At 37.8% G+C, this 21729-nt stretch overlaps 1 protein-coding gene across 3 annotated transcripts in view; it reads right to left on the bottom strand.

The window, feature by feature from the left end:
• Positions 1 to 21729, bottom strand: part of GRIA4 (glutamate ionotropic receptor AMPA type subunit 4) — a 678251-nt gene that overhangs the window by 411069 nt on the left and 245453 nt on the right. For all 3 annotated transcript variants that reach the window (XM_055547461.1, XM_055547460.1, XM_055547462.1), the window contains exon 3: positions 14861 to 15100. In XM_055547461.1, coding sequence (XP_055403436.1) covers positions 14861 to 15100 — 240 coding nt within the window. The remainder of the gene's footprint in view (positions 1 to 14860; positions 15101 to 21729) is intronic.

Here is a 21729-nt window from a genome sequence, read left to right on the forward strand (position 1 = left end):
GTAATACTCCATTGTGTATATGTACCACAACTTTCTTATCCATTCATCTGCTGATGGACATCTAGGTTGCTTCCATGTCCTGGCTATTATAAACAGTGCTGTGATGAACATTGGGGTACACGTGTCTCTTTCAGCATTCTTTCAGCATTTAACTTCCAGTATTTGCTTGCCAATCAACCAGACCCAGCGGCCACAACTGGGACCCTTTTGTCCTTGGTCTCCTCCTGACATGGACAACTGGCCAGAGTGTTCCAACCGGGTAAGGAACAAGAGACTTTATTGATCTCTCTCCCTTTCCTTCTCCCTTTCCTCTCCTTAACCCTTCCTATCTTTCCCCATTTTTCTAGTCCCCCAGTCCGGGATGCAGGAATCTGGTTGAAGGGCCCTCAGCCTGAGGTGAGGATTGGAGACTGATCACCTCCTCTTGGCAGAGAACTCAAATTCTGGTTCTGGTCTGGTCTGCTGATTTCTGGTAGGGCCGAGTTCCAGTCCTCCCTTCTCTGGAAGCCCAGGGAAAAGTCCAATAATGCCTGGGTATCTGTAGGTGGCAGGAGACGTCTGTAAGACCACCCCTTTCGCCCCCCTCTCCCGCTTCCTCCCCCTTCTTATTTCAACCTGGTTTCCTTTCCTCCCTTGAAATCTTTGATGTTACTACTTGGATCTGAGGTTCTATGTCTCTATAGGAGGTTTTCTGAGAGACTGTATTCTTGTATTTAAGGGCTTCCCTGGTGGCGCAGAAGTTAAAACATCTGCCTGCAATGTGGGAGACCTGGGTTCGATCCCTGGGTCAGGAAGATCTGCTGGAGAAGAAAATGGCAACCCACTCCAGTGTTCTTGCCCAGAGAATCCCATGGATGGAGGAGCTTTGTGGGCTACAGTCCACGGGTCGCAAAGAGTCAGACATGACTACACTTTCACTTTCACTTTGATGAGGACTGTCGGAGAAGGCAACGGCACCCCACTCCACTACTCTTGCCTGGAAAATCCCATGGATGGAGGAGCCTGGTGGGCTACAGTCCATGGTGTCGCTAAGAGTCAGACACGACTGAGCGACTTCACTTTCACTTTTCACTTTCATGCATTGGAGAAGGAAATGGCAACCCACTCCAGTGTTCTTGCCTGGAGAATCCCAGGGACGGGGAAGCCTGGTGGGCTGCCATCTAAGGGGTCGCACAGAGTCGGACACGACTGAAGTGACTTAGCAGTAGCAGCAGCAGCAGTATTTGTCCTCAAATTTTCATTCTATAGCCAGGGAAAGTGGGAGATGACAGATAGATGTGCAGCTCTTTTGACTTCTCTCACAGTGAAAAGGGATTGGACACAAACCGTCTTTATAAAAATACCCACCAATATTCCTTAATTCTATCCATTCACCCCTTAGTCAGAGAAGGCAATGGCAACACACTCGACTACTCTTGCCTGGAAAATACCATGGAAGAAGTAGCCTGGTAGGCTGCAGTCCATGGGGTCACTAAGAGTCGGACATGACTGAGCGACTTCACTTTCACTTTTCACTTTCATGCATTGGAGAAGGAAATGGCAACCCACTCCAGTATTTTTGCCTGGAGAATCCCAGGGACAGAGGAGCCTAGTGGGCTGCTGTCTATGAGGTCGCACAGAGTTGGACAAGACTGAAGCAACTTAGCAGCAGCAGCAGCACCCCTTAGTACATTTCTTCCCTTCCTAGCCCACAGTGGTAACAGCCTATAGACTCTGGGTTAACAGGGACAGGGAATAAACATTGTATGCATGTATGCTAAATCGCTTCAGTCATGTCCAATTCTTTGTGACCCCATGGACTGTAGCCCACTAGGCTTCTCTGTCCATGGAATTCTCCAGGCAGGAATACTGGAGTGGGTTTCTATGACCTCCTCCAGGGGATCTTCCTCACCCAGGGATCAAACCCTCATCTCTTAAGTCTCCTGCAGTGGCAGGCAGGTTCTTTATCACTAGCACCACCTGAGAAGTCCCAATACACTTTGCAGTAACAACCAAAGGAGAGGCTACACAGGGAGCAAGGAATGCCTTGCCTCTTTCTGATCACACTAGTTTATATTATCCTAGGCTTTACTCTCCATGGTTTCAGCAACATTTAGTAAACCATGGCCCAAAAATACTAAATGAAAATATGTAGAAATAAGCAATTTATCAGTTTTAAATTGTGTGCCCTTCTGAGAAGTGTGATGAAATCTACTGTTCTTGCTTCATTCTGCCTGAGATGTGAATCCTCCCTTTGTCCAGCTATCCTGCACCTTATTAACTTATTAGCTGGCTTGGTTATCAGATCAGCTGTCAAGGCATTGCAGTACTTGTGTTCAAGTCACCCTTATTTTACTTAAGTTTGGTCCCAAAGCATAAGATCAGTGATTATGGCAAATCTGGATATACAAAAGAGAAGCCATAAAGTGTTTCCTTAAAGTATAAAAGTGAAAATTTTTAATAAGAAAAGAAAAAAAAAAAGTATGATGAAATTGCTAGGGTTCATGGTTGGAACAAATGTTCTATCCATGAAAGTATGAAGAAGAAAATAAAAATGTGTACTAGTTTTTCTGTTGTACAAACTGTAAATGTATGGGCACATTCTGTGATAAGTGTTCAGTTAAGATAGAAAAGGCATTACATTTTTACAATAAGATACTTTTAGAGTGAGAGACTGCATTCATATAAGTTTTATTACAGTACATTTTTATAACTTTCTATCTTTAGTTATTGTTATTAGTCTTTCCTGTGCCTAATTTTTAAATTAAAGTTTATCACTGGAAAAACAACATATGAAACATTCGGCACTATCTATGGTTTCAAGCATCCACTAGGGGTGAAACATATTCCCCAAGGATAAGAGGGGACTACTATGCTATTTCTCCATCAGTTACAAGTTAGAATCTCCGTAGGAAGCTCCATTGTTCATCCACATTTTCCTTTGCTCTTCCACTGACCTGGATCCAGCAGGGGGTCAGGAATACATTTTTGAAAGATATAGTTGTGTTGCTTCCCTCTTGTCGGAATGGGTTTTCCTCACACTTGGCAATTTGAAACAACTAAATATTTGGCATGTTAGTCTGACCATAAATGTAATAAAAGTCAGTAAGCAAGTTTGGATGAGCTATATAATATAGTACAAATCTTAATGTATTTACTATAAAAGGATAGTTGCCTGAAAGTTGTCATGGGAGGTTTACAAAACGGAATTAATTTTCATCCTGGTAAGTGCTTTAAACAAAGATTTTTTTTTTTTTTTCAGGACTAGAAAATAAGGCTTAATGCTGTAAAGAATTAAAGATAAATTATTCATCCTTTCTTGGATAATAGGGCTTCCCAGGTGGCTCAGTGGTAAAGAATTCACCCACCAGTGCAGGAGCTGATGGAGATGTGGGTTTGAACCCTGGGTCAGGAAGGCCTCTGGAGGAGGAAATGGCAACCACTCCAGTATTCTTGCTGTATAATCCCATGGACAGAGGAGCCTGGTGGACTACAGTCTATGGGGTCATAAAAATATCCAATTATAACTTGTAAGATTCTTACTTCTCCTAACTCTGTATGTCAATTAACTCTGTCTTGCTATTGTATTTTTAATTTTGTTTTTAATAAGAAAAACGGTCCTGAAGCATTTTAAGTGGCACACTTAATAGTAGATGTATGTTAGCAGAGTATCAGTATGTGTGGTAATTAACAACTGGAGATGGATGAGGGATGAGGAAAAAAAAAATTTGTGGTTATAATCAGTACTGTAGACACTAAGCACTCCAAGTCCAATTGACAGGCTGTACAGCTGCACAATTACCCTTGATTTTTCCCCATCTCACTCTTATTTGAAAAAGATTTCAAAGAAGGAGTAGATATCAGTAATATTACTTTTGTGTAACTTGAAGTCATTAGACTATATTCCTTAGAGTTATCTGCTCTGTCATCCCTTTGCTACTGCTGCTAAGTCGCTTCGGTCATGTCCGACCCTGTATGACCCCATAGATGGCAGGCCATTAGGCTCCTCTGTCCCTGGGACTCTCCAGGCAAGAATACTGGAGTGGGTTGCCATTTCCTTCTCCAATGCATGAAAGTGAAAAGTGAAAGTGAAGTCACTCAGTCGTGCCCGACTCTTAATGACCCCATGGACTGGAGCCTACCAGTCTCCTCCGTCCATGGGATTTTCCAGGCAAGAGTACCCTCTACATTATTGTAAATTTGAGTTTAAGGGGATTGTAGGAGTCCATAATTGGTAATGGATAAGAGAAAGATTAAGGTTCTTAGTGTGATTGAAATCATTCATGTTGCCTAGTGGATGAAATCATTCATCCGCTGTAGGTTCTGAGGGAAGTCAGAGAAAGAGGGAAAGAACAATAAAATGAAACAATATGAAAAAAAAAAAAAATAGAGAAGAAAATTGGAGCTGAACCCAAAAGAAAGACAGGAGAGTTTTCTGGAGTGATTTATGCAAGTTTAATTTGGTGTGAGTAAAAGGGATACTGAAAGGTATCTCATGCTTTTTCATTTACTCCTTCTTCTATTACTTAGACCAAATGGATTTAAGGCAGTTTAAAAGTAAATGGTATGTATGTGGTGAAACCTAAAAAGCAGAAATAAAATAGCAAGATGCCTCCCCTCCCTAGTCAAACATATATATATATATATATATATTTTTCCATCCCCTCATCACTTGCACTGGCTTCAGCATAGGATAATCATCATGTGCATATTATGCCATCCACAGTGTTGTTTTTTAAGCTTCTCATTACATAGATTATGCAATGTGTAGAACATATTTTTATAACAAAAGAAAAGCTCACCCCCGGGAAAAAAAAAAAAAAAGACAAAGGGAAACAAGCCAAAACTAACAAAGTAAAGTTTTATCCTCCATGCTTTGTCACATATATCTCTCCTAGACATAATTTACCCAAAGCTATAATATTTATTAAGATACCGGATAAAACATGTTTAGCAACCTGTGAAACAACACCAATAGCCTGGAAAGTACTGATGTAGGTAAAACACTGAGCATGAAACTTTAAAGTGAACCAAGATTAAATAAAATAAGGTGCGTGTCAGCCATTGCTTAGGTTAGACATGAGATCAAAGTTGCTGGCCATCATAACGCTTATGAAAAATATGGACAGTGTTCATTGGAATTAAAAAAAAAAAAGTGAGGTTTATGTTTCTTCTTTTTTCCATTGATCATAAATTCACCTCGTTATCAGTGGTGTTAGAAATAGCCTTAAACACATCATAAATACTTAAAAATTTGGGCAACAGACACAGGTAAAAATATTTATTTTGAAAAGGTTTATTGAAGATTAACCATTACTTATTTTGTAAATATTTAAATTAATGTGTCTTTTTCACTCAAGGAAATCTGAAAAAAAATCAAGATGTTATATTACTGAAAATATTATTCAATATTTTAAAAAATATTTAATATATCTAAATTAAGAACATGATTTTTCAGCCTTCTTGCTGTTTCTTCATGATAATAAAATTTCATTCAATTCAAGTACCATTCCTACAAGAGAATTTTTCATTTTGACTATTCTATGAACTATCTGGTCCATTAAAATATGGTACCCGATCCCATGAACAGAGGCCCACTAGACTCCTTTGTCCATGGGATTCTCTAGGCAACAATACTGGAGTGGGTTGCCACTTCCTTCTCTAGGGGATCTTTCTGACCCAGGGATTGAACCTTGGTCTCCTGCCTTGAAGGTGGATTCTTTACTGCTGAGCCACATAGGAAACCCTTTAATAAAAAATGAGTTACATAATTAGTTTTTAGAGTTCTAAAAGTATTTGATACTTATTGCCAATGACTTCACTTGATTAATTCATGTATTCAATATTTATAGTATGCCTAACAGGGATTACTATGCTAAACATGAAAGGTATAGATATAAAAAGATTTAACAACAACTGGATAACTTTCATTTCTAAAGGAAGAAAAGAAATGTAAATGTATACACATTGCAGTGTGAAAATTACTATAAAAAGATTATGCACAGGATGTTCTCTAAGTTCTTTTCTTACACAGTAAAATATGAATCAAAAAGAGATTTGGAAATTTCACTCAAAGTGAAATAAATTATTATAAATGAGCTCATTGGTTAGATATGCTGTGTTTTCCAGTATGGTAGCTTTTAGGCAAATTAACCATTTAAATTAATCAATTAAAGATAAAATTTAAATCCACGCACATATGGACACCTTATCTTTGACAAAGGAGGCAAGAATATACAATGGGTTAAAGACAATCTATTTAAGAAGTGGTGCTAGGAAATCTGGTCAACCACTTGTAAAAGAATGAAACTAGAACACTTTCTAACACCATACACAAAAATAAATTCAAAATGGATTAAAGATCTAAATGTAAGACCAGAAACTATAAAACTCCTAGAGGAGAACATAGGCAAAACACTCTCCGACATACATCACAGCAGGATCCTCTATGACCCACCTCCCAGAATATTGGAAATAAAAGCAAAAATAAACAAATCGGACCTAATTAACCTTAAAAGCTTCTGCACATCAAAGGAAACTATTAGCAAGGTGAAAAGACAGCCTTCAGAATGGGAGAAGATAATAGCAAATGAAGCAACTGACAAACAACTAATCTCGAGAATATACAAGCAACTCCTACAGCTCAACTCCAGAAAAATAAATGACCCAATCAAAAAATGGGCCAAAGAACTAAATAGACATTTCTCCAAAGAAGACATACAGATGGCTAACAAACAGATGAAAAGATGCTCAACATCACTCATTATCAGAGAAATGCAAATCAAAACCACTATGAGGTACCATTTCACACCAGTCAGAATGGCTGCGATCCAAAAGTCTACAAGTAATAAATGCTGGAGAGGGTGTGGAGAAAAGGGAACCCTCTTACACTGTTGGTGGGAATGCAAACTAGTACAGCCACTATGGAGAACAGTGTGGAGATTCCTTAAAAAACTGGAAATAGACCTGCCTTATGATCCAGCAATCCCACTGCTGGACATACACACTGAGGAAACCAGAAGGGAAAGAGACACATGTACCCCAATGTTCATCGCAGCACTGTTTATAATAGCCAGGACATGGAAGCAACCTAGATGTCCATCAACAGATGAATGGATAAGCAAGCTGTGGTACATATACACAATGGAGTATTACTCAGCCACTAAAAAGAATACATTTGAATCAGTTCTAATGAGGTGGTTGAAACTGGAGCCTATTATACAGAGTGAAGTAAGCCAGAAAGAAAAACACCAATACAGAGGGATGGAATGGGGAGGGAGGAGGGAGGAGGGTTCAGGATGGGGAACACATGTATACCTGTGGCAGATTCATTTTGATATTTGGCAAAACTAATATAATTATGTAAAGTTTAAAAATAAAATAAAATTTAAAAAAAAAAGAAAAATAAAAACACCAATGCAGTATACTAATGCATATATATGGAATTTAGAAAGATGGTAACAATAACCCTGTGTACGAGACAGCAAAAGAGACACTGATGTATAGAACAGTCTTATGGACTCTGTGGGAGAGGGAGAGGGTGGGAAGATTTGGGAGAATGGCATCGAAACATGTAAAATATCATGTATGAAACGAGTTGCCAGTCCAGGTTCGATGCACGATACTGGATGCTTGGGGCTGGTGCACTGGGATGACCCAGAGGGATGGTATGGGGAGGGAGGAGGGAGGAGGGTTCAGGATGGGGAACACATGTATACCTGTGGCGGATTCATTTTGATATTTGGCAAAACTAATACAATTATGTAAAGTTTTTTTTTTAATTTTTAAATTTTATTTTATTTTTAAACTTTACATAATTGTATTAGTTTTGCCAAATATCAAAATGAATCCGTCACAGGTATACATGTGTTCCCCATCCTGAACCCTCCTCCCTCCTCCCTCCCCATACCATCCCTCTGGGTCGTCCCAGTGAACCAGCCCCAAATTAAAAAAAATAATAATAAAATAAAATAAAGAGAAAAAAAATTCAGTTTCTCAGGTAGGTACATAAGCCATAATTTAAAGAACTTAATAATGTCATATTTATTAACACAAAAATCTTACCAAAGTTTGTGTTTAAATGATATTTCATAGTGTTTTTTCCTTAAAAGACAATGATTTTTTATGGAATGTAATTGTGTTCCATTTTAAAATTGTAAAAACACTAAGCTATGAATCTAAGGCAAGTTTCTAGTTGTCAAGTAGAATGCTGTGCACTATTTCCTAATGAAGTCATAGCAAGAGTGTATTTTCAGCAGTGTCTTGTTCATTGTTGCATTGTTAATACTTATCAAATTACCTGATGAAATCTGAACAAGAAAGGTTTATTGAATGCTAAATGGATAAATAGATACATTGAACCCATAAATAAATGAACAGTTTTTTTTGCTTGTTTGTTTTGTTTTGTTTTGTTTTTGTTTTCCTTCTTTGAGAGTCAGTCAAATGAACAGAAGCAAGTAGTCATCAACTGGTAAAGAGATCACTTACACCATCTATTATCTTAATTCTTTCCCCCACCATTTCAAAGAAAAGAATAGAATAAGTGATGACAATTTAAGAAATAACTCAGTGGATCAATGAAATAAATTATTGTAAAATAATAATTTATGAGGCATCAGAAAGTTATGGGATGGGGAGGGAGGTGGGAATGGGGTTCAGGATGAGGAACACATGTATACCCATGGCTGATTCATGTCAATGTATGGCAAAACCACTATAATGTTGTAAAGTAAATTAGCCTCCAATTAAAATAAATAAATTAAAAAAAATAAAGAAAGTTACGTTTCACTCAAGTTCATAGAGAAATTCAGGATCATATTAAGGCAGTTACTTTTAATAGATGAAATGTTTTGATGAGTAGTTCATAATGACAGTAGAGGATTAGATAAAAGTACTAAAGTATACCATGCTACCTTATTTCTTTACATTTGGTTTTGTGCATTATTATTATTATTATTATTTTTCAATTCTGGTCTCTAATGTTGATGTGTGAACGTTCCTTTCTTAATGATGTAAAAATATAGATGACTCTTAGCCAACTATGTTTATGATAGAAGTTAATCACACTTTCATAACTGAGGTTCATACTTCAGTTGGTGATAATGAGGCATAATTTTAAACACTGTATCTAAGAGGAGTTAAATTGGGCTTGTGATCCTAAAATCATAAAATGAGTATAATAATTTCAAAGCGCAGAAAATTATTCTTATCCTTTGCAAGTGCTTGAGTAAGACTTAGAATATTGATAAAAATGTTAATATCATGGCAGTGTGAACCAACTGAATATAAGAAACATGTTATTTTTTATTCATGTAATTACCACATGGAACAAAGGTATATACTTGGAAGTTAGGTTGAGTTACTAAGTGTGTGTGTGTGTGTGCTCAGTCACTCAGTCATGTCCAGCTCTGTATCCCATGGACTGTACCCTGACAGGCTCCTCTGTTCATGGGGTTATGTAAGCAAGAATACTGGAGTGTGAAGCTATTTCCTCTTTCAGGGGATCTTCCAGACGCAAGGATCAAACCCATGTCTCCTGCAGCTTCTGCACTGGCAGGCAGACTCTTTACCATTCGAACCACCTTGGAAGCGCTCAGTTACTATAATGGAATTCAGTTCAAATGACTAGCTATTCATCCCAAAGTAAGTTACCGGAGAGAAACTAGAGATTCTAGACAGTGACTTGCATCAGTTGGTTAGAAGTAAACCAGTTCAATTACTGGGTGATGACAAAAAAAAAAGGAGGCATTTTGTTCAGCAAGCTAATAAGTAGGTAAATGATTTCAAGACGCTTATTAGAAGAAATAGTGCTTGTACCATGATGAATTTAATCCTTTGAAGGCTGATATTTAACCAGGAAAACCAAGTATTATCTGCTTACATTAGAGTGATCTCATGGTAAAAAAAATGGGAGGTGGTTTAAGATTGGAGGATCTGAATTGTTATTCAGAAGTGAGTATCCTAAAAAGTATAAACAGGTGCAAAAGCAAAGCAAAATTTTTTATATTTATTTATTTACTAACTGAAGGATATGAACTGTGAACTTCCAGATGTTCAAGCTGGTTTTAGAAAAGGCAGAAGAACTAGAGATCAAATTGCCAACATCCGCTGGATCATCAAAAAAGAAGAGAGTTCCAAAAAATCCATCTATTTCTGCATTATTGACTATGCCAAAACCTTTGACTGTGTGGATCAAAATAAACTGTGGAAAATTCTGAAAGAGATGGGAATACAAGACCACCTGACCTGCCTCTTGAGAAACCTATATGCAGGTCAGGAAGCAACAGTTAGAACTGGACATGGAACAACAGACTGGTTCCAAATAGGAAAAGGAGTGTGTCAAGGCTGTATATTGTCATCCTGCTTATTTAATTTCTATGCAGAGTACATCATGAGAAATGCTGGCCTGGAAGAAGCAGAAGCTGGAATCAAGATTGCTGGGAGAAATATCAATTACCTTAGATATGCAGATGATACCACCCTTATGGCAGAAAGTGAAGAGTAACTAAAAAGCCTCTTGATGAAAGTGAAAGAAGAGAGTGAAAAATTTGGCTAAAAGCTCAACATTCAGAAAACTAAGATCATGACATCTGGTCCCATCACTTCATGGGAAATAGATGGGGAAACAGTGGAAACAGTGTCAGACTTTATTTTTTGGGGCTCCAAAATCACTGCAGATTTTGACTGCAGCCATGGAATTAAAAGACACTTACTCCTTGGAAGGAAAGTTATGACCAACCTAGATAGCATATTCAAAAGCAGAGACATTACTTTGCCATCAAGGTCCGTCTAGTCAAGGCTATGGTTTTACCAGTGGTCATGTATGGATGTGAGAGTTGGACTGTGAAGAAAGCTGAGCGCCAAAGAATTGATGCTTCTGAACTGTGGTGTTGGAGAAGACTCTTGAGAGTCCCTTGAACTGCAAGGAGATCCAACTAGTCCATTCTAAAGGAGATCAGTCCTGGGTGTACTTTTGAAAGGAATGATGCTAAAGCTGAAACTCCAGTACTTTGAACACCTCATGTGAAGAGTTGACTCATTGGAAAGACTCTGATGCTGGGAGGGATTGGGGGCAGGAGGAGAAGGGGATGACAGAGGATGAGATGGCTGGATGGCATCACCGACTGGATGGATGTGAGTTTGAGTGAACTCCTGGAGATGGGATAGACAGGGAGGCCTGGCGTGCTGCGATTCATGGGGTTGCAAAGAATTGGACACGACTGAGTGACTGAACTGAACTGAACTGAAGGATAATTGATTTACAATGTTGTGTTCCCAGATGGCTCAGTGGTAAAGAATCCACCAGCCAGTGCAGGAGACACGGGAGATGTAAGTTCAATTCCTGGGTTGGAAAGATCCCCTGTAAAAAGAAATAGCAATCCATTCCAACAATCCTGCTGAGGAGAATCCCATGTAGCCTAGTACACTACAGTCCATGGGGCCACAAAGAGTCAGACAGGACTGAGTGACTGAGAAGTCACATTGGTTTCCACAATAGAACAACACAAATCAGACATATGAGATGTGAGTTTCATCCCTGGATGGGGAAGATCCCCTGGAAAAAGGAATGGCTACCCACTCCAGTATTCTTGTTTGGAGAATTCCATCGGCAGAGAAGCCTGGTGTGTTACAGTTCAGGGGGCCATAAAGAGTTGGACAGGACTGAGTCACTAACACTTTCACTTTCAGTACCGTTTTAATCCTTATTGGGAGGGGAGGTTGATGCATGAATGCCTAGAACTCTCTACTTGCCAGGGACTAGTTTGCACAAGGCAAAGAAGCAAGACAAAGCAAAGACACAAAGCAAACAAAGAAGCAAGACAGTTCCTTATGATATTTCACAGAGCAACTCTGCCCATAGTGGCAAACTGAGCTGTGTCATAACACACCACAGAAAGAGCCATTTCATCCATATTCTAGTATATATTTCTTAACATCATGATTCAGCTTTTAAACACCTAAAATCAAATCGCCAACATCCGTCAGATCTTAGAAGAAGCAAGGAAATTCTAGAAAAATATCTGCTTCATTGACTGTGTAGAAGCCTTTGACTGTGTGGATCAAAACAAACTGTGGACAATTCTTTAAGAGATGGGAATATCAGGCGACCTTAACTGTCTCCTGAGAAACCTGTCTGCAGGTCAAGGAGCAAGAGTTAGAACCAGACATAGAGCAACAAGCTGTTTCAAAATTGGGAAAGGAGTATGACAAGGCTGTATAGGGTCACCCTGCTTACTTAACTTATATGCAGAGTACATCATGTGAAATGCCAGGCTGAATGAATGACAAGCTGGAATCAAGAATGCTGGGAGAAATATCAGCAACGTGAGATATGCAGATGACACCACTCCAATGGCAGAAAGTGAAGAGGAACTAAAGAGCCTCTTGATGAGTGTGAAAGAGCAGAGTGAAAAAACCTTCTTAAAGCTCAATATTCAAAAAGCAAGATCAAGGCATCCAGTCCCATCACTTCACGGCAAATAAATGGGGAAAAGGTGGAAACAGTGACAGATTTTAGTTTCTTGGACTCCAAAATCACTGTGGATGGTGACATGTAGCCAAAAAGTTAAAAGACACTTGCTTTTTGGAGGAAAAGCTATGTCAAACCTAAACAGCCTATTAAAAATTAGATACATCACTTTTTTGACAAAGGTCCATATAAGTCAAAGCTATGGTTTTTCCAGTAGACATGTACAGATGTGAGAAGTTGGACCATAAAGACAACTGAGTGCTGAATAATTGATCCTTTCAAACTGAGATGCTAGAGAAGACTCTTGAGAATTCCTTGGACAGCAAGGAGATCAAACCAGTCAATCCTAAAGGAAATCAACCTTGAATATTCATTGGAAGAACTGATACTGAAGCTGAAGCTCTAGTACTTTGGCCACCTGATGCAAAGAGCTGACTCGTTGGGAAAGACTCTGATGCTGGGAAAGATTAAGGGCAGGAGGAGAGGGGGTGACAGAGGATCAGATGGTTAGGTGGCATCACTGACTCAATGCACATGAATTTGAGCACTCTGGGAGATAGTGGAGGACAGGGAAGCCTGGGATGCTGCAGTCCATGGGGTCTCAAAGTCCGACATGACTTAATGACTGAACAGCAACCACAGTTAAATCTTCTCTTCCCCTACTGAAGGGCATCTTGGTTGCTTCTAAGTTGTGGGTAATATGAATAAAACTGTTATAAACATCTGTGTGAAGATTTTTCTGTGATTTGGGTGAAAATATTAAGGATCATGGCTGCTGGATCGTATAATAGGAATAAACTTAATTTTGTAAGGAATCGTCAAATTGTCTTTCAAAGTAGCTATACCACTTTGTGTTCCCACCAACAATGAAGGGGAGTTCCTGTTTCTCCATGTCCTAATCATCCTTTGATGTTGTCAGTGATCTGAATTTTGGCCATTTTGATAGATATATAGTAGCATCTCATAATCATTTTAATTTGCATTATGATTCCATTTTCAGTGTCCTTTTGCTTAAGAATAATTCTAAAAGTTAGAAATGAACAGAGTGGTAATTTTTTAGTCTGTAATTCATCCTCTAGGATGCTTTGAATTGCCAGCTATTGGAAAATGACATCATGAAATATAGATGTGCTCCCAAATTTTCAATTGAGAATTAGTGTATGCTACAATTCTGAAGAAAATACACTGATGATATTAAATTTTCTGAGCTTGTTTCCAAATGGTAAATTTACCAAGAATGCCAATTTAAGCAAAGGGCTATCATTGTTGTGTAAATTAAATATCATTAAACATGCAAATTTTAATGAGAAATGAATTCATTTAATGAATTTTCATCTCTGAATATAATATTCTGAATATTTGGAATTTGAAGATAATTATATATTAAAATGACTTATTTTGCTTGTTTATTATTTTTACATTTATTTTAAATTCATTTTACAAATAGACTTACTCAAGCATGTTCCTAAAATGGTGCCTGGTTGAACTTTTGCTATAACTTCTTTGCTTATAAATCTTACGCTTTAAGGAAAAAGGACTGGACAAAACTCTATGTTTTGTCTATGCTTCCCTGACGTTTGTTTTGAAACATACTATATTGCTATGATTTTGGTCACCAAATAAAGAGCAAAACTGAGCAAAAATTGGAATTCTTTAAGATATGTCTCCATATAAAGTCAAAATATTTCAACATTGTACAAAATTGTATGTATTGCCATAATTTTTTTAATATAAATTTATTTATTTTAATTGGAGGCTAATTACTTTACAATATTGTACCGGTTTGCCATACATCAACATGAATCTGCCACGGGTGTTCCCCATTTGATGTTATCTATCTTATTTATCCAATACAAGGATCATATTTTATCACTTATTAATCTATATAGACTTATAGGAAAAGATAAAGTGAAAGGTTGCCAGTAAGCAGAGGCTTTATCACCAAATCTTTATTCTCATTGTCATGACCTTTCGATTACACAATTAACTCAACCTGATACTGTTTTAAAATCTTCTGAAATATTAAAGGATATGCATTTGAGGTAAAAAACAAACAAACAAACAAAAAAACACTTATTTTATGACTGCACCTGAAATATCATCATGGAAATTAAAATATATATATGTGTGTGTGTGTATATATATATATATATATATATATATATATATATATTACAATTTCAACTAAGTAACAGAGCAGACATTGCTTGAGTGACCTTGTAAGTTTGAAGTACATTTAATTAGAAAATTTTCCCCAGAGTCAAGATAAAAACAGTAAGAATTCATATTGACCATTTTCTCATTTAAGGCATATTAGGGATCAAAATATATTGCTAAATCACACAAGTGACACAAAGCAATTTAAACTGAAAATTAGAGTTTTACTTACGTAGATGTGGAATTTCAACTTACCCCTGTCTGTGTCATACAGGAATACAAAACAGTTCCATTCATAGTGATCCAGCAGACTCAAGAGGGCTCCTCTTAAGGAAGGCCTTAGCTGCAGCACAAACTGGCTCTCCCCCTCAGTAGGAAAACTTGGTGTGATGAGGGAGATATGCAAGGCGCTGCAGAATGAGGTCAAGGTATGTACTGACCTCTTATCATAGAGTCCAAAAATGGCAAATACTCCTCTGGAATACTGGGAACAGACTAAAATAGAAGAAGAAAAAAAAACTATTAGCACACTTTAAAATTGTTGACTTCACATCTACAGTTTATGAAAAAAGATTCTGAATCATTGATATGTTAAGAATATAATATGAGGAAAGAGAAAAAGTAAACTGTGCAATTAGTCATACAAATAATTAATGAACTCTTGAGGCTGTACTCAATGCCCTGCAGTGAATGAGATAACAAGAGGTTTACTCAAGAAACCAATTTAAATTAAGGAAAATTTGACTAAAATGAAATAATATATAGTTCTTCATGATAATGTGACAAATCCTATGCTAGAAATTTTTAAGTATGACAAATCCAAATTTTTCTCTGTATTTTGTATTATATGCAAAAATATAATATTATACTTAAAAATGTCTGATTATTAATTGGAGGAGCATTTAAATTACCTCAGTGCTGTCCTTCTTAAACTATATGCATTTATTTGTCTTTTCTATTTTGAATTAGATTGCATTTGCTACTTAGTCTAAATTGTTACTTTTTTTTTTTTTCTCTTTTGCAAGGTAGGTTTCAGTTTTTACCACAACTTTAGAGTTCTCTTGATTTACATTTGAAAACAAGAGTTTATTCTATATGAGAAGTCACTATTGTGCTATCCTAGAAGGTTAGTGGAATGTGGCCAGTTGTGTAGCTTCTGAGCATGTGCATGCTTAGCCGCTCAGTCATGTGTGACCTCATGGACTGCCGTCCACTAGGGCTCCTCTTTCTATGGGGATTCTCCAGGCAGGAATCCTGGAGTGGGTTGCCATGCCCTCCTCCAGGGGATCTTTCTAACCCAGGGATACAACCTAGGTCTACCCACACTGTAGGCAGATTCTTTAACCATCTGAGACACCAGGGAAGCCCAAGAATACTGGAGTGGGTAGCCTGTCCCTTCTCCAGGGGATCTTCCCAACCCAGGAATAGGACAGGGGTCTCCTGCATTGCAGGCAGATTCTTCACCAACTGAGCTACTGTGTAGCTTCTAGGTGGAAGCAATTCTCAAACCCAATGGAACCAAGTTTCCCTGAAGTATTTAAAAGAACTTCAGGTAAACATGTACACAGCCTCGTCTTGACCTTTCTTTCCCATGTTCCCAGTTGTCACAAGGACAAGAAGGCCAATTCATAAAGAGAAAAACAAAAACAAAAAAACTTTTCTCAAGATTCTTGAAAAATCATATTCTGATCCCTCTTTTGACATGACTGATTTCAAACTTGGATGAGTTTTAAAGTAAAACTTAATGGATACAGACCTGCATTAAAGGATACTCTTTCTTGTATATACAGTAAATCAAGAATGTTTGAATTCCAAATTCTTACAGTTAATCACATATGGCTAAAGGCCTATTTCTTCTGGGTTTATATAACTAGCTTAAGAACTTTTTAGTTATGGAAAGATTTGCTTACAAATTTAACTGATACATTCATTAAGAAGCCTAGAATGTTGGATAATGAAATAGTTCCTTGTGAAACATAAGAAACTTGCAGTAATAGGCTCTTGAAAAAAAAATAGCAATCCTGATAACATTTGTATCTATGTTCTATATCTGGGATTTAGGAGATTATAAAGAATAATTATATAAGATAAATTAATAAAATCTGGAAATGTTTCTTTTGTTCTTTTCTATTTGTGTCTTGAAATTGGGGATAGAGACTAAGAAATTTAATTAAATCAGAGGAGAGTAACAATTAAAATCAAAGTGCTATTGATTTTCTTTAGATGATGTTCTCCAAGAGATACATGCATGCTTCACAAAAATTAAAGCCCAACTAAGGGACCACAGTCTATGATCATCTAAATAAGACTAAGATAGAACTGACATTGATATAGGGGAAACACTGCAAACTTTGCAAATAAGTTCAAACCATAGTGTTTTTACTTATAACCAGTTTGTTATTATTCAGTCACTCAGTCATGTCTGACTAATTGCGACCCCATGGACTGCAGCACACCAGGCTTCCCTGTCCTCCACATCTCCTGGAGTTCACTCAAATTCATGTCCATTGAGTCAGTGATGCAATCCAACCATGTGGTCCCCTGTCATCCCCTTCTACTCCTGCCTTCAATCTTTCCCAGCATCAGATTTTTTTCTAAGGAGTCAGCTCTTCACATCAGGTGGCCAAAGTACTGGAGCTTTAGCATTAGCATCGGTCTTTCTAGTGAATATCTAGAGTTTATTTCCTTTAGAATTGACTAAGATTTGATCTCCTTGCAGTCCAAGGGACTCTCAAGAGTCTTCTCCAACAGTTCTAAGTCATCAGTTCTTCAGTGTTCATCCTTCTTTATGGTTCAACTCTCACATCTGTACATAACTACTGGGAAAACTGTAGCTTGGATTATAAGAACCTTTGTCAGCAAAGTAATGTTTCTGACTTTTAATGCATTGTCCAGGTTTGTAATAGATTTTCTTCCAAGAAACAAGTGTCTCTTCATCAAGAGGCTCTTTAGTTCCTCTTCACTTTCTGCCATAAGAGTGGTGTCATCTTTTACTAATCCTAACCTAGGCTAAATTCCTTATTCTTAATTGTCTCAACTATCAATATAGTTGGGACGAATAAGATGGTGGAGTAGAAGGAGTTATGCTCATCTTCTCCTGTAAAAACACCAGAATTGCAACTAATGTTGAACAACCATTGACTGTAAATTTTTGGATCCTACCAAAATAAGATACCCCACTCCAAGGGCAAAGGAGAAGCTGAGACAAGACAGTAGGAGGTGCACAATCGTGTTTAAAATCAAATCACAGACCCACCAGTGACTCTTGGAAGGTGGAAACAATTTGTTCTGTGCAAAAGGACCCAGGAAATGGAGAAGTGACCTAGACAAGAGACAGAGGAGAAATGGAAAGATATATCCATCTGAATGTAGAGTTCCAAAGAATAGGAAGGAGAGATAAGAAAGTTTTCCTAAATGATAAATGCAAAGAAATAGGGGAAAAAATAGAATAGGAAAGACTAGAGAGCTCTTCAAGAGAATTAGAGGTACCAAGGGAACATTTAAAGCAAGATTGGCACAATAAAGGACCGAAACGGTATGGACCTAACAGAAGTAGAAGATATTAAGAAGAGGTGGCAAGGATACTCAGAAGAGCTATGCATAAAAGACCATAAAGACCAGATAATCACGATGGTGTGATCACTCACCTAGAGTCAGATATTTTGGAGTGTGAAGTCAAGTGGGCCTTAGGAAGCATTACTACAAAAAAAGCTGGTGGTAGTGATGGAATTACAGCTGAGCTATTTAAATCCTAAAAAGTTTTATAGTTTCTGGTCTTACATTTAAATGTTTAATCCATTTTGAGTTTATATTTGTGTATGGAGTTAGAAAGTGTTCTAGTTTCATTCTTTTACAAGTGGTTGACCAGTTTTCCCAGCACCACTTGTTAAAGAGATTGTCTTTAATCCATTGTATATTCTTGCCTCCTTTGTCAAAGATAAGGTGTCCATAGGTGCATGGATTTATCTCTGGGCTTTCTATTTTGTTCCATTGACCTATATTTCTGTCTTTGTGCCAGTACCATACTGTCTTGATGACTGTGGCTTTGTAGTAGAGCCTGAAGTCAGGCAGGTTGATTCCTACAGTTCCATTCTTCTTTCTCAGCATTACTTTGGCTATTTGATTTTTTTTTTTTTTGTATTTCCATACAAATTGTGAAATTATTTGTTCTAGCTCTGTGAAGAATACCGTTGGTAGCTTGATATATCTCTCCGACATACATCAGAGCAGGATCCTCTGTGACCCACCTCCCAGAATATTGGAAATAAAAGCAAAAATAAACAAATGGGACCTAATTAAGCTTAAAAGCTTCTGCACAACAAAGGGAACTATAAGCAAGGTGAAAAGATAGCCTTCAGAATTGGAGAAAATAATAGCAAATGAAGCAAATGACAATCAACTAATCTCAAAAATATACAAGCAACTCCTACAGTTCAATTCCAGAAAAATAAATGACCCAATCAAAAAATGGGCCAAAGAACTAAGTAGACATTTCTCCAAAGAAGACATACAGATGGCTAACAAACACATGAAAAGATGCTCAACATCACTCATTATCAGAGAAATGCAAATCAAAACCACTATGAGGTGCCATTTCATGCCAGTCAGAATGGCTGCGATCCAAAAGTCTACAAGCAATAAATGCTGGAGAGGGTGTGGAGAAAAGGGAACCCTCTTACACTGTTGGTGGGAATGCAAACTAGTATAGCCACTATGGAGAACAGTGTGGAGATTCCTTAAAAAACTGGAAATAGAACTGCCTTATGACCCAGCAATCCCACTCCTGGGCATACACACTGAGGAAACCAGAAGAGAAAGAGACACATGTACCCCACTATTCATCACAGCATTGTTTATAATAGCCAGGATACGGAAACAACCTAGATGTCTATCAGCAGGTGAATGGATAATAAAGCTGTGGTACATATACACAATGGAGTATTACTCAGCCATTAAAACGAATACATTTGAATCAGTTCTAATGAGGTGGATGAAACTGGAGCCTATTATACAGAGTGAAGTAAGCCAGAAAGAAAAACACCAATACAGTATACTAATGCATATATATGGAATTTAGAAAGATGGTAACAATAACCCTGTATGTGAGACAGCAAAAGAGACACTGATGTATAGAACAGTCTATTGGACTCTGTGGGAGAGGGAGAGGGTGCGATGATTTGGGAGAATGGCATTGAAACATGTATAATATCATATATGAAACGAGTCGCCAGTCCAGGTTCGATGCACAATACTGAATGCTTGGGGCTGGTGCACTGAGACGACCCAGAGGGATGGGACAGGGAGGGTGGAGGGAGGAGGGAGGAGGGCTCAGGAACACGTGTATACCTGTGACAGATTCATGTTGATATATGGCAAAACAAATACAATATTGTAAAGTTAAAAAATAAAAAAATAAATTAAAATAAATCCAAAAAGATAATGCTGTGAATGTGCTGCATTCAGTATGCCAGGGAATTTGGAAAACTCAGCACTGGCCACAGGACAGAAACAGGTCAGTTTTCATTCCAGTCCCAAAGAAGGGCAATGTCAAAAAATGTTCAGACTACAGCACAATTGCTTTCATTTCACATGCTAGCAAAGTGATGCTCAAAATTCTTCTAGCTAGCCTTCAAAAGTACGTGAACCGAGAACTTTCATATGTTCAAGGTGCATTTAGAAAAGGAGAGTAACCAGAATCCAAATTTCCAACATCAGTTGGATCATAGAAAAGTCAAGAGAATTCCAGGATAACATTTATTTCTGTTTCATTGACTACACTAAAGCCTTTGACTGTGTAGATCACAACAGACTATGGAAAAATCTTAAAGAAATGGGACTATCAAGCAACCTTACCTGCCTCCTGAGAAACCTGTATGCAGGTTAAGAAGCAACTGTTAGAACTGGACAAGGAACAACAGACTGGTTCCAAATTGGGAAAGCATTATGCTAAGGCTGTATATTGTCACTCTGGTTATTTAACTTATATGAAGAGTATATCATGTAAAATTCTGGGCTGGATGAAGCACAAGCTGGAATCAAGATTGCATGGAGAAATATCAGTAACCTCAGATATGAATATGACACCACTCTTATGGCAGAAAGCAAAGAGGAACTAAAGAGCCTCTTGATGAAGGTGAAAGACAAGAGTTAAAATGTCTGGCATACAACTCAACATTCAAAAAACTAAGATCATGGCATCTGGTCCCATCACTTCATGACAAATAGATGGGAAAACAATGGAAACAATTAGAGGCTTTATTTTCTTGGGCTCCAAAATCACTGCAGATGGTGACTGCAGCCATGAATTTAAAGGACCCTTGCTTCTTAAAAGAAAAGATGTGACAAATCTAGACAGTGTATTGAATAGCAAAGACATTACTTTGCAGCAAAGGTTCATCTAGTCAAGGCTATGTTTTTCCTAGAAGTTATATATGGATGTGAGAGTTCAACCATAAAGAAAGCTGAGCACCTAGAATTGATGCTTTTGAACTGTGGTTGAAGGCTCTTGACAGTCCCTTGGACTGCATGGAGATCAAACTAGTCAATCCTAAAGGAAATCATTCCTGAATCCTCAGTGGAAGTACTGATGCTGAAACTGAAGCTCCAGTACTTTGGCCATGTGATGTGAAGAGTTGACTCATTAGAAAAGACCCTAATGCTGTGAAATATAGAAGACAGGAGTAGCAGTGGATGACAGAGGATGAGATGGTTGGATGGTATCACTGATTCCATGGACATGAGTTTGAGCAAGCTCCAGGAGATAGTGAAGGACAGGTAAGCCTGGAATGTTGTAGTCCATGGGGTTGCAAATAGTCAGGCACGACTGAGCAACTGAACAATCACAACAATGAATATATAAAATGTCAAGGATCATATGAGATAATGTACATAAGACTGGACTTCCCAGGTGGCTCAGTGGTAAACAATCCACCTGCCAATGCAGGAAACGCAAGAGACGTGGACGGGTTGATCCCTGTGTTGAAAAGATCCCTTAGAGTAGAAATCAGCCATTAAAAAGAATACATTTGAATCAGTTCTAATGAGGTGGATGAAACTGGAGCCTATTATACAGAGTGAAGTAAGCCAGAAAGAAAAACACCAATACAGTATACTAATGCATATAT

Source organism: Bubalus kerabau, chromosome 15 (genome assembly GCF_029407905.1).
Source record: "Bubalus kerabau isolate K-KA32 ecotype Philippines breed swamp buffalo chromosome 15, PCC_UOA_SB_1v2, whole genome shotgun sequence".
In the NCBI taxonomy this organism is placed as follows: domain Eukaryota; kingdom Metazoa; phylum Chordata; class Mammalia; order Artiodactyla; family Bovidae; genus Bubalus; species Bubalus kerabau.